This window comes from Physeter macrocephalus, chromosome 5 (assembly GCF_002837175.3).
Source record: "Physeter macrocephalus isolate SW-GA chromosome 5, ASM283717v5, whole genome shotgun sequence".
NCBI lineage: Eukaryota > Metazoa > Chordata > Mammalia > Artiodactyla > Physeteridae > Physeter > Physeter macrocephalus.
This window is the reverse complement of record NC_041218.1, coordinates 54,519,586-54,544,515: the sequence shown is the minus strand read 5'-3', so window position 1 is coordinate 54,544,515 and position 24,930 is coordinate 54,519,586. Positions and strand designations below refer to the sequence as shown.

The window sequence follows — 24,930 nt, the reverse complement described above, 5'->3', positions numbered from 1 at the left end:
TCTGCTGATTTCCATTTGCATGGAATATCTTTTTCCATCCCCTAACTTTCAGTCTGTATGTGTCCCTAGGTATGAAGTGGGTCTCTTGTAGACAGCATACATATGGGTCTTGTTGTTGTATCCATTCAGCCAGTCTGTGCGTTTTGGTTAGGGGTGTTAAAGTCTCCTACTATTATTGTGTTACTGTTGATTGCCCATTTTATGGCTGCTAGCATTTGCCTTATGTATTGAGGTGCTCCTATGTTGGGTGCATAAATATTTACAATTGTTATATCTTCTTGGAATGATTCCTTGATCATTATGTAGTGTTCTTCTTTGTCCCTTGTAATAGTCTTTATTTTGAAGTTTGTTTTGTCTGATATGAGTATTGCTACTCCAGCTTTCTGCTGATTTCCATTTGCATGGAATATCTTTTTCCATCCCCTAACTTTCAGTCTGTATGTGTCCCTAGGTATGAAGTGGGTCTCTTGTAGACAGCATACATATGGGTCTTGTTGTTGTATCCATTCAGCCAGTCTGTGCGTTTTGGTTAGAGCATTTAATCCATTTACATTTAAGGTAATTATCAGTATGTATGTTCCTATTACCATATTCATAGTTGTTTTGGGTTCGTTATTGTAGGTCTTTTACTTCTCTTGTGTTTTCTGCCTAGAGAAGTTCCTTTAGCATTTGTTGTAAAGCTGGTTTGGTGGTGCTGAATTCTCTTAGCTTTTGCTTGTCTGTAAAGATTTTAATTTTCCCACTGAATCCGAATGAGACCCTTGCTGAGTAGAGTAATCTTGGTTGTAGTTTTTTCCCTTTCATCCCTTTAAATATGTCATGCCACCTCCTTCTCTCCTTCAGAATTTCTGCTGAAAGATCAGCTGTTAACATTATGGGTATTCCCTTGTACATTTTTTGTTGCTTTTCCCTTGCTGCTTTTAATTTTTTTTCTTTGCATTTAATTTTTGATAGTTTGATTAATATGTGTCTTGGTGTGTTTCTACTTAGATTTATCTTGTATGGTACTCTCTGTGTTTCCTGGACTTGATTGACTATTTCCTTTCCCATATTAGGGAAGTTTTCAATTATAATCTCTTCAAATATTTTCTCAGACCCTTTGTTTTTCTCTTTTTCAGGGACCCCTATAATTCAAATGTTGGTGTGTTTAATTTTGTCGCAGACAAAAATCTGAGACTGTCCTCAATTCTTTTCATTCTTTTTTCTTTGTTCTGCTCTGTGGCAGTTATTTCCACTATTTTATTTTCCAGGTCACTTATCTGTTCTTCTGCCTCAGTTATTTTGCTATTGATGCCTTCTAGAGTATTTTTAATTGCACTTATTGTGTTGTTCATCATTGTTTGTTTGCTAGGTCCTTGTTAAATGTTTCTTGTATTTTCTCTATTCTATTTCCGAGATTTTGGATCATCTTTACTACCATCACTCTGATTTCTTTTTCAGGTAGACTGCCTGTTCCTCTTCATTTGTTTGGTCTGGTCGATTTTTACCTTGAACCTTCATCTGCTGCATATTTTTCTGTATTCTCATTTTGTTTAACTTACTGTGTTTGGGATCTCATTTTTGCAGGCTGCAGGTTCGTAATTTCCCTTACTTTTGGTGTCTGTCCCCAGTGGGTGAGGCTGGTTCAGTGGCTTGTGTAGTCTTCCTGGTGGGAGGGACTGGTGCCTGTGTTCTGCTGGGTGGTATGTATCTTGTCCTTTGGTGGGCAAGGCTGTAACCAGTGGTGTGTTTTAGAGTGTCTGTGAACTTTGTATGACTTTAGGCAGCCTCACGGCTAATGGGTGGGGTTGTGTTCCTGTCTTGCTAGTTGTTTGGCATGGGGCATCCAGCCCTGGAGCTTGCTGGCCGTTGGGTGTAGCTGGTTCTTAGTGTTGAGATGAAGATCTCTGGGAGAGCTCTCACTGATTGATATTACATGGGGCCGGGAGGTCTTTGGTGGTCCAATGTCCTGGACTTGGTCCTCCCACCTTGGAGGCTCAGGCCCCATACCCAGCCAGAGCACCAAGACCCTGCCAGCTACACAGCTCAGAAGAAAAGGAAGAGAGAAAACAAAAGAAAACAAAAGAACAAAAACACATAAAACTAACAGACAGAACACTAGGACAAATGGTAAAAGCAAACCTATACAGACAAAATCACACATAGAAGCATACACATACACACTCACAAAAAGAGAAAAAGAAAATCTTGCTAGTTGTTTGGCATGGGGCATCCAGCCCTGGAGCTTGCTGGCCGTTGGGTGTAGCTGGTTCTTAGTGTTGAGATGAAGATCTCTGGGAGAGCTCTCACTGATTGATATTACATGGGGCCGGGAGGTCTTTGGTGGTCCAATGTCCTGGACTTGGTCCTCCCACCTTGGAGGCTCAGGCCCCATACCCAGCCAGAGCACCAAGACCCTGCCAGCTACACAGCTCAGAAGAAAAGGAAGAGAGAAAACAAAAGAAAACAAAAGAACAAAAACACATAAAACTAACAGACAGAACACTAGGACAAATGGTAAAAGCAAACCTATACAGACAAAATCACACATAGAAGCATACACATACACACTCACAAAAAGAGAAAAAGAAAAATATATATATATATATTTAAGAAAAAAAGGAAGAGAGCAACCAAACCAATAAACAAATGCAGCAATGATAATAAGCACTAAATACTATATTAAGATAAACATAAAACCAGAAACAAATTAGATGCAGAAAGCAAACCCAAAGTCTACAGTTGCTCCCAAAGTCCACCGCCTCAATTTTGGGAACATTCATTGTCTATTCAGGTATTCTTCAGATCTAGGGTTTATCAAGTTGATTGTGGGGATTTAATCTGGTGCTCCTTAGACTGCATGGAGAAATTTCCCCTTCTCTTCTTTGTTTGCACAGCTCCTGGTGTTCAGCTTTGGTTTTGGCCCCACCTCTGCATGTAGGCTGCCCTCAGGAGTCTGTTCCCCACCCAGACAGGAGGGGGTTAAAGCAGCAGCTGAAGAGGGCTCTCTTGCTCACTCAGGCTGTGGGTAGGTAGGGGTATGGTAGTCATAATTGGAATGTGGTGTGAGCCTGAGGCACCAGAGGCTGCTGTGATGTTGCAACAGCCTGAGGTGCACCATTTTTTCTCCCGGGAAGTTGTCCCTGGATCTCGGGACTCTGGCAGTGGTGTGCTGCACAGGCTCCTGGGGGGGTTGTCAACAGTGACCTGAGCTTGCACACAGGACTCTTGGTGGCTGCGGCAGCGTTAGTGGTTCATGCCCGTCTCTGGGGTCTGAGCTGATAGCTCTGTCTCACGCCCATTTCTAGAGCTCGCTTAGGCAGTGCTCTGCCTTCTGTAGCCACACAGGGAAGGAATCCCCTCTCCTTATGCACCCCAAAACAAAGGTCTCTTGCCTCTCTGGCAGGTCCAGACTTTTTCCCAGGCTCCGTCCCGTCTAGCTGTGGTGCACTAACCCCCTTCAGGCTGTGTTCACGCAGTCAACCCCAGTCCTCTCCCTGGGATCCGACCTCCGAAGCCCTAGCCTCAGCTCCCAGCCCCCACCCACCCCAGTGGGTGAGCAGACAAGCCTCTCAGGCTGGTGAGTGCTGGTCGGCACTGATCCTTTGTGTGGGAATCTCTGCGCTTTGCCCTCTTCACCCCTGTTGCTGTGCTCTCCTCCATGGTTCCGAAGCTTCCTCTCTGCCCATCCCCAGTCCCCACCAGTAAAGGGGCTCCCTAGTTTGTGGAAACTTTTCTTCCCTTACAGCTCCCTCCCAGAGGTATGGGTCCTGTATCTATTCTTTAGTCTCTGTTTTTTCTTTTTTCTTCTGCCCTACCCAGGTACATGGAGAGTTTCTTGCCTTTTGGGAAGTCTGAGGTCTTCTGCCAGTGTTCAGTAGGTGTTCTGTTGGAGTTGTTCCACACGTAGATGTATTTTTGATGTATTTATGGGGAGGAAAGTGATCTCCACGTCTTACTCCTCCACCACCTTGAACATCTCCGCTCTTGTTCTTTTTATTTTTATTTTTTGTCTTTCACTCTTTTTCTGCCTTCTCTAGTTTTAGTTAGGCTTTTTATATGATTCTATTTTTTTCTCCTTTCTTAGCATATCAGTTATACTTTTTAAACTTCTTTTAGCAGTTTCCCTTGAGTTTGTAAAAAACATTTACAACTAATCCAAGTCTTTGAAATAGCACTCCAGCTACTTCCTGGGTAGTGCAATTATCTTATAACACAGTATTTCCAATTCCTCCCTCCTGTCACTTATAATATTGCTGTCATTCATGACTCTTATCCATAAGCTATAATTACTGAATACATTATTATTATTTTGTGTGTGTGTATGTGTGTGTGTGTGTGTGTGTGTGTGTGTGTGTGTGTGATACGCGGGCCTCTCACTGTTGTGGCCTCTCCCATTGCAGAGCACAGGCTCTGGACTCACAGGCTCAGTGGCCATGGCTCACAGGCCCAGCCGCTCAGCGGCATGTAGGATCTTCCTGGACCGGGGCACGAACCCATGTCCCCTGTATCAGCAGGCAGATTCTCAACCACTGTGCCACCAGGGAAGCCCTGAATACATTATTGATACCATTATTATTTTGAATAAATTGTTTTTTGTTAGATCAATTAAGAATAAGAAAATATAAGATTTATTTTACCCTCATTATTTCTTCTCTAATTCTCTTCCTTTCGTTATATAGATGAAGTTTCTGACATATATATTTTCCTTCTTTCTGAACCATTTATTTTACCACTTCTTTTAAGGTAGGCCTACTGGCAACAAATCCCACAATTTTGATTGCCTGAGAAAGTGTTTATTTAGCCACAACTTTTGAAGGACAATTTTACTGGACACAGGATTCTAAATTGGTAATTTTTTCTTTCAACACTGAAATCTTTCACTCTATTCTTCTTGCTTGTATGGTTACTAAGGATAAGTCCAGTCTAATTCTTATCCTTGCTTTGCTATATCTAAGGTGTTTCTCACTTCCCCCTGGCTTCTTTCAAGGTTCTCTCTTTGTTCTTGATTTTCTGCAGTTTGAATATTATATACCTAGGGGTGTGTGTGTGTGTGTGTGTGTGTGTGTGTGTGTGTGTGTATGTTTGTATTTTGTCTTTGAGCATCTGATTGGTGTATCTGAGCTACTTGGATCTTTAGTTTATTGTGTATAATTAATTTTGGAAAATTCTCATGATTACTTCAAACATCCTGGTTTTTTTTTTTCCTTTCTTTTCCTATAATTATGCCTTTTGTAATTTTCCCATGATTCTTGGATATTCTGTTCTCTCCTTTTCATTTTTGTCTTTTCCTTTCAGTTTTGGGAGTTTCTATTAGCATTGTTTTTTTCAAGCTTACTGATTATTTCCTTAGCTATATTGAGTCTGTTGATGAGCCCCTCAAAAACATTCTTCATTTCTGCTACAGTGCTTAAATTTCTAACATTTCCTTTGATTTCGTATTCAAGTTTCCATATCTCTGCTCTCATTACCCACCTATCTTTGTATGTTATCCACTTTTCCATTAGAATCATTAGCAAAGTAATCATAGTTGTTTTAAATTCCCAGTCTGATAACTCCAACAACTTTGCCATGTTTGAGTACCGTGCTGATTCTTGATCTTTTTCGTGAAACTGTATTCTTTGTCTTTTAGTATGTCTTGCAATTATTTTCTTGAAAGCCAGACATGCTTTACTGGGTAAATGGAACTGATTCCTTCAGAATTCCTACACTTCAGTAAGTTGCGATTCCTGTATCCACCTGTCTGTCTCTCCAGTTTTGAGGGGAGAAATTTTCCCTGTAACCTTACTTCTCTGTTGGATCAAAGAAAAGTTGCTGCTTTTCAGGTTGTTCAGTTTTTTTCTGGTTGTGTGGATGGGAGTGACAAGTTCCAAGTTCCATATATGATGGGCCAGAAACTGGAAGTGCTTATTTATTTTTATATTTACAGAATACACAGTTCTAGCACAAATGATGTTTGAACAAATGCGTGAAAGAGTGAATTACTGAAGGAATGCCATACATGACTGGCAGAATTACATAACTATAGAAGAGGAACAATGAATTAAAACTGATATACATGTAAAGTATTGCTCCCCTTTCTACCCTCTGGTCTTATCATTAGCATGTGTGGGCAGTGAGCTCAGGTCTGACCTACAGTTCTGGAATATTTTGGCTATCTATTTTATTATACTGGGTATTATTTTATTACTTAAATTACCAACGGTTAATTTATATTGTTATATGGAGGAGCTCAACTAGTACTAGATACTCAATAGATAATAATACCTAATAGGTAAAGAGAATAATATTGTCATTTGTAAATCTCGAACAATGGGATAATAGATGCTATCACTAAATATTGCAGAATTAATTTCATGCAAAATTCATTCTGTATGGAACTGTCATAATATGCTGAAATATTTTGTCAAGACCCAATATAAATTGAAATAATTAAAAAATAGGATAGGAAAAGGAAACCTATAGATCTGCCAACATAAAAAGCAAATACATGGTACAGAACCAAGACTGTTCTGTATAATTTTTCATGCTGTCTGAGATCTGACATACATCAAAGTGAAGTTGCTAAACTATGTTCAGGAAATAAAAGGCCAGCTAGATGTCATGGCTCCAGGGACCTAATAGCAGTAGCAAATTATTTTTTTTCTCACTGCCTAGTCCAGGCCTAAGTTTAAATTAAATGAGAGAAAGCTGTATGTAACTACAAATTTATACAATCATAATTTCAGAGATAAAAGATACATTAGAGGTTTTTCAGTTTAGTCTCCCATTTGATGAAAGAATTCCTCACACAATATTCTTGCGAAATGGCCCTCTAGCTTCCCTTGGAAAACATACCTTATAAAATATGCCTCCATCAGCTCTGTTGAGTACTTATGCTAGGCACTGGGTTAGAGGTTGTCATGCATTTTTAAAATTAATTGTCACAATACCTCTCTGAGGAAGGTAGCATTGGTCCTATTTTACTAAGCAATAAAGGAGGTAGTTGGGTACAGGGAAAGAAATAAAGAGGGAAAGGAAGGAGGGAGGGAAGGAGGGAAGGAAGGAGGGAGGAGGGAGAGAGGGGAAAGAAGATATGCACCGTAATGGACAAGGCAGACCAGACTGCTGAGGTGAGGATAAGCTGACATTAATCCAGCAAACCCCTGCTACAGAAGTAGAACTGGAAAAGTAGAGCCTGGGACGAGAAATAGGAGAATTGGCTTAAGGAACAAATGAGCCATCAGATCCCTAACCTATTCTGGCAGAAGATGGAGGCTTGCTCTCTAGAGAAAGTGAACCAGCATAGGATCTAGTCTTAGGAACATCTGATTCATCTTAGGCCTAAGCTATAAGACCATTTAAAATGAGGAGGTTAAATGGAAATTTCACACTGGTGAGGCTCCAAGTTTTCTTTCTGTTTATGTCTTTCAAAAATCCATAGATGTTGACACTTGGAGGTCACCCAGTGAAAAAAATGAATTACTGCTCTATCACACCTGCCAAACTCAACCCACACATACAAACCTTCCAGTCAAATTTTTGTTCCCTCAGTTATAAACAAGAATGTCAGATAAACAGCCAAGTACTACAAGATATTTGAGGAGGGCCTCTAGCATGTAAACCACAGGTAAAACCAAATGTGCCTTTGCTCGTTCTCTTGCTGTCTTCTCTGTCTTTCTCTTTTTCTCTCCCCACATACATACACACCATACAATGTAAAAAAATGTTCAGTAGAAAAATTGGAAGATAGAACTGTGAAAATTTTTATGTTGACATAAAGACTAATATACAGAAAATAGTAAGATTTGGAAGATTTATGTCGGAATTCTAATATCCAAATAAAAGGACTTTGAAAGAGAAGAAAGAGTAGAGGAGGAAATTATCCAATAAATGATTTTTTAAAACCTCCCAAAACAAATGATATGATTTTCCAAATTGCACTACCCCATGGGGTTCCCTGCACAGTAACTGAAAAGCAACTCACCTCAAAGCAAATCATTGTAGGATATTAATCTATTAGGAGTCTTTGGAGCACTGTACATTGCCTTATCTCCCAAACTTTGCATTGGGCATTCCCTCTGCCTGGAATACTCTCCCTCAGAGAGATGGCTATCATTGATTGTTCCCTTATATCTTTTAGGTTTTTGTTTATTTTTGTCTTTTCATTAAGGTTTTCACTGAAACCCTTAATTAAAATTCTATTTGCCCCATAGCACTCCCTATACACTGTACTCTTTTATTTTCCTCCATAGCAGGTAGAACCATCCAATGTCCTATGTATTTTATATCTTCATTTTCTGTTTTCCCACACTTACTATGATAGTTCCAGAGGATGGATATGATGGGTTGGTTTCTAAAAGTATTCCCAGTATTTGGAATAGTGTCTGGTACATAGCAGGCACTAAGGAAATGTTTGTTATAAAATGAAATGATGAAGAGGAAAGTCTAAAAGTTTCTGAAAAGAAGGATTAAGAGCCAAAATGACATATAACTTTTCAACAGCAACACTTAAAGGCTAAAACCCAGTTGAAAAATAAATAAAATGTGAGCATAGAATAAACACATTTATATTTACTGACAGACAAGGGCTCCCAAATTTTACCTTGTGTGTATTGTTCCTTAGGAAGCTTCGGGAGAATAGCTTCCACCAAACGGAGGAATAAAATAAGATATAGGAAATCATGAGATCAAGGAAACAAGGACTACAATCTAGGAGAGAAACAAAAGCATTCATAGGATGATGATAAAGAGAAGTCCCAAAAGAACAGCTGTGCAGCAGGTCTGGAAGGCAACTGGGTAACACTGGAGCAGAAAGACCCAGGACTTCACCAGAAGAGGGAGGGGCTGGACATGGACTGATCTATTATTTCATTTATCTGATGTTTTGTAATAAGACTTTTTTCTTATGTATGATAAATAATTCAGAGATGAATTAGAAATAGGCAGTGGTTTTAAAAAATTGAGCAAATATAAAAACAAGGCAGTTTCTAACTCCAGGAAAAAATAGGTATACAAGAAAGACAATATAGTTATAAAGTAATCGCAGTACCTTATGAGGGTCACATAAAAAAAATCTACAAGTCACAGTGACATAAATTCTGATCATTGACTTAATAACACAATAAAATACAAACCCCTATGGACTGACAAGACATAACTGAAAACATATGAAGGCAGAATAATGTGTATAATATAATCACATTTTATGTTTATGTTTTATACAAGAGTTTATGACTTGATAATAAGTATTTAGAAACTTATCTAAAAAGATACAGACCAAATTGTAATTAAATACTATTACTTAATGTTCCATACTTATATATTCCTTAATTTTTAATATAAACAAGTATCTAAGCATTCCTTTTGAGTTAATTTTGTATAAAATATAGATCCAAAATGTAATTTAACTTTTACACAGTATTTCACAGTATGTGCTTCATAATTCAGCCACTTTATTTTCATTGTATGTTTAGATTGCTTCTGGTATTTTTCTATTTTAAATATCTTCATGTATAAATCTTTGGAATTAATGTGATTATTTTTCTAGAATACATGCCAGATGGAATTGTTCATAGGAAAAATTCACATTTTAAGTCTTTGATAAGTAATCCAAAGCTGAACATCAAAAAACTGAGACAATTTATATCCCCACAAGCAATGTTTAACCATATCTATTATCTCACATCTTGTCAACACTGGGTAGTATTCTTTTGTCATACTTGACACCTTTTTTTGAAAAACTCTCCATGTTTGTATTTATATGATTACAAGTGAGGTAGACCATGTGTTCATATGTTGTAAGCCATTGACAGTCTTCTGAAAGTACCCCTCTCCTTTCCTCTCCTTGTCACTGCTGTAAATATTTCAGTCATATCTCTTGGGCTCTTAGGCTCCCATCTGACGGCAGAGCCAAGCTCTCTTCCTTGTGTTCCAATCCTTAAACTGCTTCTAGGTTTTTTCTTCTAAATCACAAATCTGATAATATCATTTGCTTGCTTAAAAGCCCATGAAGACTAGCAATTTCCCATAACGTCTAAAATTCTTCAAGTGGAACACTACTTCGGCATTAATATGGGCTCAAGTATTTTCTTAAATTATAAAAATGTGTTTTCATGACAGCCTTTGCTCAATAATTATAAAGAACTTGGGATTAGAGAGCTAATTTTGCTCATTATAGTATTCACTCTAACTACCTAAGAAGTGATTAAGGAGTGACATCACCAAGATGGCGACATAGGTGATTGCTGACTTTGTTCCCCCTCAGGAGAAGAACAACTAATAACTATTCAAGAATAAGATATCACTGAGAAAATCCTACAACACAGGGGTGAGGCTAAAGCACCCCTTGCACCACAGAGACCAAGACACTAAATTAGAAGGTGAGAGAAGCAGTTACACATTGATTGCACTGTCCCTCCCCCAGGCCAGTGCAGCACCACATGGAGAGGTCTCCCTTCAGCCTCCAGTTTCTCCAATGAGCAAAGAAAACCCAGGGGGGGACAACCAATCCCTACCCCCAGCATTGTGGGTCACTTTGTGGGAGCCCCTACTCTGATCTTGCCCCAGATTGCAAGGGAATCTTCAGGGCTCAACCACTGGGACAGAGAAGTGGGGTGAAGGGTCTTAATGACACTTGGATCTTGGCAGACTGAGTTCATACCTACAGTGCCCAAGTAGTAATCGCAACCAGCAACAAAGTGAAAAGATAACCTATGAAAGGGGAAAAATATTATCATTATATATCTGATAAGGGGTTAATATCCAAAATATATAAAGAACTCATACAACTCAGTACAAAAACAAATAACTCAACACCTACCATAATTATCACTTCATGATATATGTAAATAAATTAGGAATATGCCAAAAATCACTGAATTGTACATTTTTAAACAATTAAAATGGTAAATTAAAAAAATCATCATGCTGTAACCTGAAACCTACATGGTGATATATGTCAATTATATCTCAGTAAAACTAGAGGAAAAAAGAAGTGATTAGTCAATGATGGTAGAATATATTGACAAAGGACAGAGTAGCAGGGTCAGTTCTAGAAACTCACTTATTCAGCTACTCATTCATTTAAAAAATATTTATTGAGTTATTACTATGTGCTAGACACTGCTCTAAGTTCTAGAAATACAGAGGTACATGGCCAATAGGGCCAACAATGGCCCGTTCTTCTCTTTGTGGAGTTAATGGCAGGGAAGGGGGGAAGGGGCAAAAATTTCAAAAAATAAATAACTTTATTTTTTTTTTTTCACAGAGTATTAAACAATGGTGTGCTGGTATATCAACTCTATGGAAAAATCAAATGAAACATATAAAGCCCTATTTGTAGTGTGTGTGGATCTCCCACCATGGCTGATTTCAATCTACCAGTGGTTTAAGAACCAGCTCACAAATTTCTTGAATATTAAACAGTTGGCTCTGGAGAGCCAGTGTAGGTTGACTCCAACCACCACTGACAGTGCCAATAGGGTATTATTTGGAGAAATGGCAACATTCTAACTTGAGTTAGAATGCAAAGGAAAGATCCTACAGAAGAGATGACATTGAGCTAAGACACAAATGAAAAGAGGAATCAGAAAGTTGAAAGTCATCTGAAAAAACAGCTCTGGAAGAAAGAGATATGGCAAACACGCTAAGGCAGGAAATCACTTAGCACATCTGAAAGACAGAAAGAACAAGAACATAGATTTTAAATTTATTTTTCAGTTGGGAGCTCACCTTGAGATCAAAAGGTCTCTTAGCCAGGGTGAAACCAGTATTTTAGAAGAGGTGAATTATGATTCAGAAGCTAAGATCAGTTATGGTTCTTTTGTACTTCTTTGCTAATAGTTTCCAATTACTGCAGGGTAATTATTGGGGGAGGGTGGTGGCGCAGATATAGAAATATAAAATCTACCAGAAACCTGGGTTTATAGAATACAAAATACAGCAGGAAATAAGTATTATTCTATTTTACCAACATTTATGGTCCTCAGAGTGTTCATTCTAGACACTCTAGTCAATATTTCTTCTTCAATCTTGCCAACCCTACAAATTAACTATACTTTTAAATCCTGTTGCCATATTAAGATGACTAGTAGCTTAAATATACTATGCTGAAATGTATCACTGGGCAGTCTTTGGATAAAATATAAATCAAAGTGTAGGAACAAAGCAAGAATAATTGGATTAAATTCAATTATCAGCTTTGGGAATCTTTTCCCTTTGGAGTCAAGATGACAAAAGATAATTCTGTTTTGTTTATTCTATCTTGAGCAGGTAGAGATGGGGAGAATCGAAAACAACATTTTAAGAATGAATCAGTCGGAGTTCAAATCCAGGCTTGAGAAGTGAACAGCTCCTCCTGAGTGAAAATAAATCCTATTGTGAAGCAAACGAAGATTAGGAGGATTAAGTGTCACATGTGGAGGATCTGAAAGTGGATTTGTTTTTTATTATTGAAGGTTTTTTTATGGGTTAATTGTATGGGGATACGGTTCATTTGTTTTTTCTAAGCTAAGATGAGCCAGTATGTCTCTGGGGCAGGAGAGACTTGTGCTGCTTGTGAGGATGTGTATTATTTGTTTCAGTATTATGCATTAGCAGCTAACAGTCCCGAGAAAGGGATTATGACTTGGTAGTCTCAGAAGGAGTTAATTGTTACCGACACGTTAGCTATATTAATAGTTACAATACTCTCTTTATCCAAGCGATTGTAATTTGTATACACGTTCAAATTGCTTTAGTAATAATGCTCAACATTTACACAGAATTTTAAAAAGTTCAAGGCAATAGCTAAAATAATCGAGTTATTTCTAAAAACATGAGTTAGGTATAGAATGTGGCTGTCAAAACTGGAAATTCAATTTTTCCTTGTTGAAGAAATAGAAAAAAATCAGCTTTGTTACTGATAAACTTTTTCTACAAGAAACATATCTCAATTTTTATTAAATTATAGAAAACATTATTAAATGTCCAATGGAATTAGTTTAAAGCTATGAATTCCAGATTATTTTACTTTATTATTTAAAGTTATATATTAGCTTACTTCTCTAGAATTACAATAAATCTGTAAATAATATAAGCTTTGCAATAAAATAAACACATAGGACTGCAATTTAGATACAAGGTAACACAAAAGCTTTAGAAATCACTTATTAAATTGAGAGAAGGAGGTAGAGAGGTAATTCAGATTACCCTGTTTCTAGTTCTAAACTATTCTATTAATGAGTAATAGAATTAATTCCATGTGAATTTGGATTCACTTCTAAGTGTACCAAAAGACCATATTGTTGGAAGTTCAGCACAAGAGGCCAGATATTTACCCTGAATCCACATGGAAAATAACATTAAGGCAACTGTTCATACTACTTAGGCCAGAAAATACTCTCTTCCAAATCCCCACTACCATCATTATAATCAGCATCACAGTCAAGAAGAGCCCTTACTGAAGTAAGAACCAAGTAGACATATTTAGCTTTGGGATTTGGAAAAAAAAAAAAAAAAGATTTTGCATATTTTACTTTAGTGCATATTTCCTATTTCTTGTACATAAAATTCAGTTTCATTTAAAAGGCAAATTGTAAACTCAGCTTCATTTAGAATTCAGGTAATTTTCAAAATATTTTGGGCCATAATAAATCTTTAGATGGAAGTATTTCAACATTTATCTAAGAAAGCAGTTTTATGAGGTCTATGGCAAATTTAATTATTCCAATGTTTCCCAAAGTGGGCAGGATGTACAAAATTCTGTACTATATGACTGTGTTGATCAAAAGGAATTTGGAAAATGCTGTTAAATCAGCTTAGCATGAGATCTCAGCTTTTTTTATATCTGGATATAAGCTGTCAGTCTATGTATTAAATCTACTGAAGTATATATTGAAATACAGCCCCCAGGCATCCCAGACAGAGGGAAGATTATGAGCCAATAAGAGCAGGTGGGAAAGCATAATGAATCTTTTAAGAAACTATAGGGAAATTCTGGGGTTGCAGGAGATAAATCTGGAAATGGATGCCAGAGCCAAACTGTGGACATTTTGAATGACAGACTAAGTAATTCAGACTTTTTAAAAAGTCAGCCAGCAGCCATTGACGCTTTCCGAGGAGGGGAGTGATAGAATAAATATGGTAGTTTGGGAGGATCAATCTGGCTGAAAATGGATAGGTTGGTGTGGAGAAGGGAAAATACTGGAGGCAGGAAGTCCAGTTAGAAGGCCCTAGCAAAAAATCAGGAGATTAAACATGAATGGTGAAAAGAGAATGCAAAAGGAAGAATGAGAACAAGGTCTCTTGCAAGAGAAGAATGGGAGGAATGAGGGACAGTTTCAAAGATTTTTAAAGAGCTCTCCAAGAGACTGATGGTGACTTTAGTGATCACAGTGAATCTTCTGCAGCTTCTCTGGGTTATGCTTGATACAGGTTCCCATGCCTTGATATAGGTTTTCTACCATAACGGACTTTCCATTCTTGGTTCACACGGTTAACTTATAATTCATTCTTTAGGATTTCTAGCTCACCTGTCATCTTTTAATTCTTAAATAATTTTTATATGTTCTCTTAGTATCCTAGATATACAAATTCTACAATATTTAAATCAATGTATTTTACAGATTGATTAAGTAGATTACAGGCTCCCCAGTCAGATTATAGGCTCCCTGAAATTAGGGACTAAATTTGTCCACTTTCAACAGCCAGCACAGTAGCACACAGCAGAAACCCAATCAATGTTTGAGCAAGGAGTATGCCTAGGAATCTTAGAATGCTAGTAAGCCTAAAGAAAGACAGAGATGTGCAAATAGATGGAATATAAAGATTGAGGAAAGGTAGTTTTATCAACATGTTGGAAAGCCAAAGGAAATAAGATTGAGGAAAGTGATAAAAAGGGAAATTGATGAGGCAGAATTGCAGAGTGAAAGGCAGGCTGTAGAATGCAGATCTAGTGTGGAGAATTCACCCTCTGGTAGTCCAATACTTTCTACTGTTTTCAAAAGAGGCCTCATACCCCTCCATTTCCTCACCTTAGTTCCTTCTGTTTTCACTTTCAAGAATTCCATCCCATCTTGAGGCTCTTTTTCAACATTTACACAGGCATACTTAAAGCACGGGTCAAATGTCACTATCCCCTGAGACATTCCGGGGTCACTTATTTCTCTGAATCTCCAGAGTGACTTTTTTCTTAATATGCAGCCTGAAGCACTCCTACATAAAATTCACGTTAGATGATACTTTGGGGAAGTTTGCCGTTATAGACATATTCTATCTGATAAATGACAAAAGGATGACAGAATTAGAATCATCGTTTTACAACTCCAAATGAAATAATAGGTTTAAGCAAATGATCGTCTATGGATACAAGAATTATTAGTGGAAAAAGGTTGGTGGGGTACTTAATGATGGATGGATCAAGGCAATAGTATCTGAACCCACCGATCAAACGTCAAGTCATAAAAAGAAAGAAAACTAGACATCATATACCTCCTTATGGAAAGACACAATACATCCTCTAATATATTTTTACCAAGAAAAAAATGTTAACCTGCATTTGACCAGATTTTATCTGTAACAACAAGTTTAAAGGAAATATAGAAGACAGAGAAAATGTGCAAAGACAACACTGGGTTATATTCAGTAAAATCTCAAATTTGTGAAACAATACAGTTTTTCAACAAATAAATCGCAAGGAGTAAAATTTAAAGAGGGAGTGAAAAACCCATAGTTTAAATATATGTTAAAAGAAACTTAAAGATGTGTCAACCAAAAGTGTGATAGGTTTGGATCCTGATTTCAACAAAACCAAATTTATAAATCATTTATTAGACAAATGAGAAAACAAGACCACCCACTGATACCAAGATACTGTTAAGTTTTAGGTATGTTGGTGGCTATGTTGTTTAAGCATCATTATTCATCCTGAAATACTTGCAGAGGAAATGATACAATGTTTGGAATTTGCTTCAAAATAATGCACGGTGGTGGCAGGGGTGGGGAAGTGAGTGGTGGTGCTATAAATGAAACAGGACTGATTGCTGTTGGAGTTGGATAGTAGCCACATAGTTCATTTTTATATATGATTGAAAAATGCTATTTTGTGTCATTTCAAAATACAAGCTCCTGTGCTCCATCTTAGAACTATTGAATTAGAATATCTAAAGGAGAATCTGGAAATCTGCATTATTAACAGGTTCCGAAGTGATGATTATGCACACTAAGATTCGGGAATCATAGTCCTAAACAATTCATCCCATTGTTCTTGCTCTTGTCAGAGACATCCAGTCAATTATACATGCATGCTGTATCTTTAAGGTTAGAAATTGTGTCTTGCATCTCCCAAAGCCATATATTTTATATGTGCTCAATAAATATTAGTGATGTTAGTCAAAACCTTTATTGCTGTTCACTCCGAATAAACATTCTAGGTCTAGAATATACGAGACTTACCCATATATTCAAAGATACTAGGAGTGTGCACCTTCTCAGCTCTTAGCAATAATCCTCTGGCCATGTGGAATTTCTTTCTTAGTGGTATTTAACACTCGTAATTCCTAAAGGGCTAGTATTCTCATACCTCATGCAGCAAGAATAAAATTTAACAGATGAGAACAATAACCTCCTCTTTCACAGACAGACAGAAATAGAGAATCTTAGCTTCCATGTGTAGAAAAAGAAAATGAAACGTGAAGTGTTTATACCTGCCATTACCCCTCAACTTTGCCTTTGTCAAGATTTTCTTTGTTTGCAATGGTTCATTTATTAAGTAATCACTTTGACCCTCCTAAGAGGGTATTCTTGGGAAAATGTAACCTTATATTGAGAAGTTTTTCCCCAAAGACTTAGTATTCCCTATACCTTGGAACTCTTGAAAGAACTCTAGGATAGATTCTGTCCTAGTACTAGTCCAGTGTTCTAGTTCTGCCACTAAGTAGCTAGGTGGTTTTGAATCTGGCCCTATTTTTAATGGGTCCTGGTTTCCCCACATATATAACTCTAAAATAAATGCCAATCTACTCTTGGATCATCTGTAAGTTAACCTACAGTTTTACATTCCTTCTAGGAAAAAGTATTTCACCCAATATTTAAACAGAAAACACGACCTTCAAGAAAAATAAGGTATAAAATAGTTTTACCTCAGCATCTTAGACAAGGATAAATAAGGCCAGTTGCATATATTGTGTTCTGAAGGTATAAATCCAGGAATATGAAGGCTATTTCCCACTTTGACTTACCTGCTTATGAGCATGATCATAAGAATTAATATGATTGTCAAACTCCTGGTGTTTGTGGTACTGCTTGTTACATAATTCACAGTAAAAGTTTGCCTTTACATCTTCCAGGGCCTTTGCTGTGGACTTCTCCTTTTCTGGAAAATCCTTAAAAAAAAAAAAAAAAAAAAAAAGCAAAAATGTTGGTTACATTTCTCTCTAATAGCACAATAAGATCTCCTATTAATCAAGTTCGTATTTAATTTTACTGTGACTAAAAGGATATGGTTAGTCACATTACATTTCAGAAATTCATGGCACTGTGGAAGCAGCTTAGCCTTATCCCTAAGTTATCAATAAACACATAATGACTTATAGTAAAGGAGCCCTCAGCTGCAGTATGGTCATTACTCATTCTTCTTCTTGCCACCCATTTCCAGGTGTGGTTCTGCTGACTCACCTAACTGGAACACTCACCCCCATTTCCTCTGCCTATCCAATGACCTATCTGAAACACTGTAAGACCTCTCCACTACAATATTTTATTGGGGCACTGATTGCATTGTTTTGTATTGTTCACCTACTGCTCGTGTTTAGCCTCCCTGAGATCATGTGTTGGGACTTACTATTCTCTCTTCACACAGTGCCTTTCCCACCTTATTAAATTGGTGAGCTTCTACTCCTTTCCCAATACCCATCTCTTTGCCCCCTCTGGGAATCATTTTCCATGACATTTCAAGGAGGAGAAAGCCTCCATTATGTTGCTTATTACTAAACACACCTATGATCATTCCTACTTTGTCTTTCTCATGGACATTTCTTTCTTTGATATTACCCCTTACATTTTTTGTATTCCACACAATTCCATCTTCGGCCCACTGAATTATCGACTCCACACACTCTCCCTGGGTGACCCCATTCATACTATAGTTAGAGCCTTATCTATCCATAATCTCTAACTCCAGCCTAAGCTTCTCCCACAAGCATCAACTCCTGCTAGACACTGCCAATGAGTGTATTGCACAGTTTTCAAAATTATTACGCTTACAATTTTGACTATGCTCTATCTCAAACAGAATTTTGGCCATATCATCCTCCTGCTTAAAATCCTCCTGAATTCTCTCATTGCCTATAGAACAATAGTGACAAATGCTTATTGAGCATAAACAATGTGCCAGGTATTAGGTTAAGTATGTGAATTATCTCATTTGTTCCTCACAACAACCCTATAAAAATAAGTTCTATTTTAATCTACATTTTACAGATGCATCAACCAGCACTCAGAGAGATCACACACTTGTGGTCACTGAGTTACCAAGTGCAGAAAGGATTTGAATTCAAATAACCAATGCCTACCTCCTTTGTTAGTAAACAGCTGTGCTTTACCATCTCCCTTTAAGGCCAATCCCCTTAATATACCATACAAGCTCCTTCCTACCTCATCAGTGTCATTTATATCAATCCATGCTCCCATGTTACCCTCTTTAATTCTACTAGCAGACATGCCACATGATATTAAAAGATTTGTTTTCATGTCTATGGCTCCCATAAATCTTTTGAAGGCAGGAAGTGTTTTATTCATTTTTGTGTCCACGGTGCCAAACGTATTGTCTAGCCCAGAATAGGTGCTTATTTAATATGCATTACATAAATTAATAGATAATGCTGGCTTACATATTCATGCCTCCTACCATTCTGCAAGTTCTTCTCTATTATCGCAAGGCCTAAATAAAAGAATGACTGGCACTTAGAGGTTACCAGATAAATATGCATAAAGAATGGGTGAACAAAATAAAGAATGGATTTCAGCTTTGTTTCTCCAAAATGACTAACCTTCTATAAAAAGAACTTAGGCCATAATCCTAAATCATAGGGCTCTCACTACCCAGACAAGAAAGCAAACACAGGGAATTTAGGCAGATTCTACAGGGTTGGGAGAAGTGATGGGGCAATTAATTCAGACATGGAACATAATGATTCAAGCCCAAATATAAGTGTCTAAAACACATGGCAAGAAGCAGGAAGAACATGAGTAACATTAACAAAGATCAAACTAGACAAAATATCTGGATTGCCTATCTAAGAGAGTTGACGTAGAAATGTGATTACATTCTAGGCTAAAGAGGCAAATAAAAGCTACTTGACAGGATGTATCCAGTAATGAGAAGGTGGACACCGATTTCAAGACAAAAACCCAGTTACTCAAAGAATGGAGATAATATAGTCACTTGATAATTGAGGGAGCAGTATAGCATTGAGGTAGAGCATATCTTTTGATGCAGTACACTTAGAATCAGGGGAAACCATTATTTTTCATCCAGTCTTTCTCACTAGAAATGTGTTATGCCCTTTCTCAGTATCATTGCAGGGATTGGATTGGAACAGGGACCACTTTGGTTTACCCAGAGTGCTTCTTACTTTATGATGAGCCAGGAACAACAACCTCAGAAAACTGGCCATGTGCCTTGGATATTGAGCAGCTCTGCCTCAGCTATGTTAACTGGGAGTGGAGTAGGGGTGGCGACTGAGAGTTCAGGGTGAATCTCTAGTTAAAAATCTGTATTCTTATTATTCCAGATTTTGGAGAGGATTTTGTGACAATAGCTCCATGGCCAGGAGTGGAGCTTTTCCAGTTACTCTTGGCATCTATATCTAAACATTTTTTATTTCTAAAACACCCTTTAATTATGATATTATAATATATGACTCTCAATGAAAAATGTTATGAGAGTTCTACCAACATTTTAGTCATATACCATCTCCTACAAATGTTTACATTTTACAAAGCCATCAGACTAAATTACATGCCCTATTTCTTGCTTCATTTTTCTTGCCGGGAAATGGTGCTGATATGCCCATTTCTCTTCCCTATAAGGGACTAATGATATTCCCACAGCATATCCTAGTCCCCTTATTGAGAGAGGAAGGATGCACCAGTGGGATATAAATGCCATGAGCAAAACATACAGAGTTCACAATCCAGTGTGTCCCTCAAAGCCAGAAGTAAAAGCATAAACCCAACAGCAGTTACTAGGGAATAGAAATGGGGAAACTGAGGCCTGAGAGTAGATATATCAGGCAGAGGAGACTACAAGCCAAGAGTTGGGTAGGGATAGAGGAATCATAGAGGAAAAGAAATAAAAAATCCTTAAGAACTTTTGACAAAACTTGAAAACTGAGATTAGAGCTGGAGCTGACTTTTAGTAAAAGAACTATAACTTAGTGGTCCATGGTATTACTCAGCATAAGGTAGACCTGCTCTGAAGTGTCAAAGTGGACTACCTATGGAGCTGGAGCTGAGTGGAGTTGGTCCATCTCTATGTGCCAGAAGGCTGGAGGGTAAGGTCTCAGACTAGTAGGGGAGGTATCATGTAGTCTATCTAATCCTGCCATTTAGCAGAAGAGGCAACTGATGTTTAGCAATTTCGTGATTTGAATAAAATCAGCTAACAGTAAAGCAAGGGTGCACTTTCCATTGTATCACGCTGCCCCATCCACTCAATCATTCATCCATTCATTTAACCACACATTCATCTCACTATTATGAAGCACTTAAACAGTCAAGAACCTCTTGTTAAGCAACTTGTAATCATCAGTTTCTTACTAGGTAAGAAACCTCAGAGTTTTACAGTCTAGCATGGGATAATTATATATGAACAGGTAAACACCATAAACTGCAATACAGTGATAATCATAAGTTGTTATAGAATTTACCTAGTTCATACTAGTTAAGAATAATTTGAAGAAAAAGTCAGATTTTTTCTCTCTCTCTCTCTTTTTCACACATAGCACTAGATATGCTGTAAGTTCTCAGCATTTCTTGCCTTTTTGTTTAATGACAAGATACTTTTACTGGTCAAATAGCTTTGAAGGCAAATTAAGGTGAGATTTACTCTCTGAAATAATTGCAGTCTTTAAATATATTGAGATATGGAATAAACATGAAAGGAGTAAATAGCCACCTATTCTCAGTATCAGTAAGTTTTTAAAATTAAATAAAATCCATAATAATACATTAGACATATAACATTTGATGTATAGCTGTATCATTGATTTGCTAGTTATACAAATTTCCCTTCTCACAGTTTGCCTAGAAGAGGAGACTTTGGAAGCTTATTTAATAGAAAAAATAACATTTATGAAATAAAAGAAAACTTCTTGTTAAGCATTCTCAATGATCCATTAAATGTTGAAAATGAATTAGAAATTGAATATGACAGTTATCTTAATAAGTCATTTTTAAAACATTAGGCATTGCCAGTAGGTAATTATGTTGCAGTTCAGTAAGAATTCCATAGTAATTAATTACTTTTCATAATTAATATTTTGGGTGCAAAGAGAGAAAATACACTTTTTCACACGAAGAATTTTACGTTCATGCATATAACAAGTGTGTCTGTAAAGTGGCAAGTATTCTGACTAGAGTAATGTGTTTAGTTAGAAATATGTATGCTTGCTACCAAATTATTTTTATTATTGTAATGATGCTTACACACTAAAATCCATTGCTCTCTCTTTGTAAAATAGAAATCTGCCAAGCACTTCATATTTGTTAACTCAATCTTCACAACGACTTTACTAAGTATCATCTCTTATTATCCAATATAAAGACATGGAAGACAAGGCACAAACACATCTAGAAACTCACTCAGTGTTGAAGAGCAGAGACTGGATTCAGACTCAGACCTGCCTGTCTTCAGAGCTATTAATCACCAGGCTCATGGCTGCCCTAATTAGCCTTTATCCAGATGCTGCATAATTCTGAGCTGTCTCTACTAACTGTTTTGGTAGATTTGGAATGATACAGAACCCCTAGCTCCCAGAGAGAGTAAGAGGACTAATTATAATTTTAAAAATCTATAAAGCTCTTGAAGCTGAGACATGGGCACTAGGAAAATACAAGGTGGTAGTCCGGTTCTGCTGGTTGTGAATATGTGCCTTGATTATTTAAAAGGAAGAGAAGAAATCAATTGCTGTTCTTCGTATCTCCTTGATGGCAATACCAGCTCGGAGCTTTGAGAACTGAATTCACATTCCTTGCATGAAAGTTCACATTTGACCTTTCACTGTTATGTGTAAGAGATTGCTTTAAGAATTCTAATATTCGCTAACCTGTTCTGTTACACTGGCCCCAGAGCAAATCCTGTTTCAAAGATAGTAAATTCTCCTCCTCCTCTGATCAAGTGGCTGTCGCTGATTCAAAAAATCTCTTTTGGTTCCCATTGTCCCCTTGCATCTCTGTAATAGATTGGGTAATGGGAAACTTGATTTAGATGGGTTTCTTCATGTATTTATTTTATTTTTGTGATAGAGAAAAAAAATAGTGTTTGAAGACTGACTAAATTGAATCTCAGCCTATTCTTACAGCAGTTTAAACTTAAAATTTTCAGTTTTCTCAGGATAAATTAAAGGGAATAGTGAGTAGCTTGAAGGATTGTTGTGAGTATAAAATGAGATCAGTTTCACGGAAGCACTTAGTACAGTGTATGCTAAAAGTAGGTACTTGATGTCTGGATATTTTGTGCGTATGTGTCTTTGTGTTATATGTATGGGTATCATTGTATCCATGTGACACAAAAATTTTTTTAAAAATTAATACCATTCTCCTATGAGTCTATAAAGCAACTTTCATTTTCTGATGAAAATCTGAGCAAGTGAGAGGAATCCTTATCCTCTTCAACCCACCATCTCATATGAAAGCACAGTCCCTGATAGTAAAATCAAATTTGGTTTCCATAAATAGGATTTTCAGATGTTTTTATCTCACAATTTGTTTTTAACTTTTGGACTGTTTAGAAATCCCACACACAGTCAAGACAGCACTGGATGCCCTTAATTAACATTAATATTACTAATATTGATTTCCCTAAAGATGTGACGGGCTTCTTTTATATGGTCTTTGTATTCTATAGCATCTAGCATGTTACTTGTTACTTAGAAGAAACTCAGTAAGTATTTGTTGAATAAGTTAAATTAATGAGTAAAAACCAGAGAATGCTTTTCCCTCTACATAATACATAGCTTGGCTTACTGTGGCAAGGTTAAGTTATATCATGGGAAATTAAACTGTTGAAATGATGGTAGAATAAACAGATGAGTATGATTCTAAATACATGGAACTTTTGGAACAATCCTTTAAAAAAATACGGATTCTGAGGTCTAAGGAGCTTACTGAAGTATTAGCCTAAAGTAATAGAGGGTGGCAACTGCATACAGATTCACAATCAGAACTATAGATTATTGATTTCCAATGCTCCTCCTGTCTTACCATAATCAATAGCTCTCCTTACAATTTGTTGAGAATCAAGTGTTGGTTTCCCAGACTTGAACTGGACACGACCAAAGTTAGACCTTTCCAGCAATGTCCAGGTAGGTATAATGTCAGCCACTTCCTGGATTTGAAAAAGACCTTCTCCCTTCTTACTAGTGATTCATTCAAGCTTCCCAGATGAGAAGATGAATACAACCACATTAAATATGTGAACTTATCACCGGGTGGCATGCTTTGGGAACATCTCAGCATCGCTTCTAATTTGGAAAGAACGATGAATTTCTGACTTACTGGCAAGATGCCAGAGTGATGATTGCATTTCTGTTCATGAAGCAACAATTAAATATTTAAAGTTTGCTTGTATAACTGCTTATTTTGGAGAAGATTCCTAATTGGCTGCATTTGAACAGAGGTTATTTTTGAAAAACACATGCATATCTGTTAGAACCATTGTTCATCAGTATTCTACACCACCAACTTCATCTTCCTCAGCATAAATTAATACACAGTTCCTCTACCAGAAAAACACATAAGTATACAATGCAGTCCCAGGTGTACCCTAAAATAATCATAACAGTAGCTATTGCTTTATTACCTAACTACGCATGTCTGCCATAAAGGAAAAAAGGCGCACATATAATTTCCATACTGCTTACCGATGGGATACAGATGCTGCATTGCACAAGTTCATAAATGTTATGGATTGGTTTTCAGAGTATTTTTAACAACCAATGAAACAGTAAAATACATGTAAACCAATGAGATTTACTGGCCACCGTGTAGTATGAGCCCATCAAGATGCAAGGACTACCAGTCTCTTACAGAGAACATACCAGCCCTCACCAGTAAAAACAGGCAATATTTTTGGGTGGGAGAGAAAAAGAGAGTACATGAAAATATATGAAAATTTACCCAGGGTCAAGGACAAAGTCGAATCCATTAAACAGCAGTCCTTGGCCTAGAGTTCATGCCCAACAAACGTCCATTAATGAATTCATGAATGAATAAATGTAGTGAGTGAAGGAATGAATATATTTAATTTCTTTCTGACCTTTTTCCTGTTTAGTTATTGTGCTAAAGGGGAGAGAACTGGAAAACCTGAAACGAGTATGGTGATGTTAAAACCCATATACTTGTACACTTCAAAGAGTGAACCCTAATGTGGAATATAGACTTCAGCTAATAATAACACATCAATTTCAGTTCATCAACTGTAACACTCACCCACCACACTAATATAAAAAGTTAATAATAAGGGAAACTATATATAAAATTAGGGGAGAGTATACAGGAACTCTCTGTATTTCCTGATCTATATTGCTATGAACCTAAAAATGCTCTTAAAAAACAGTCTAGTATTTAGAAAATAAAAGTGTACAACGAAATCACATTTTGATAGTCCTACCTTCATTGAACTCAAAGAAAAACAATGCATGATGTAAAAATAATCTAATCCATGTTATGTAATGTACATGGCTGAGCTCCAGGGGTGGGGCCAGATGACAA

The 24,930-nt window shown here is 37.0% G+C and overlaps 1 protein-coding gene across 1 annotated transcript in view; it reads right to left on the bottom strand.

Annotated features, from left to right (window-relative positions):
* Positions 1-24,930, bottom strand: part of ZNF804B (zinc finger protein 804B) — a 490,199-nt gene that overhangs the window by 81,141 nt on the left and 384,128 nt on the right. Inside the window, exon 2 of the mRNA XM_024131064.1 lies at positions 17,178-17,321. Within this exon, the coding sequence (XP_023986832.1) occupies positions 17,178-17,321 (144 nt within the window). The remainder of the gene's footprint in view (positions 1-17,177; positions 17,322-24,930) is intronic.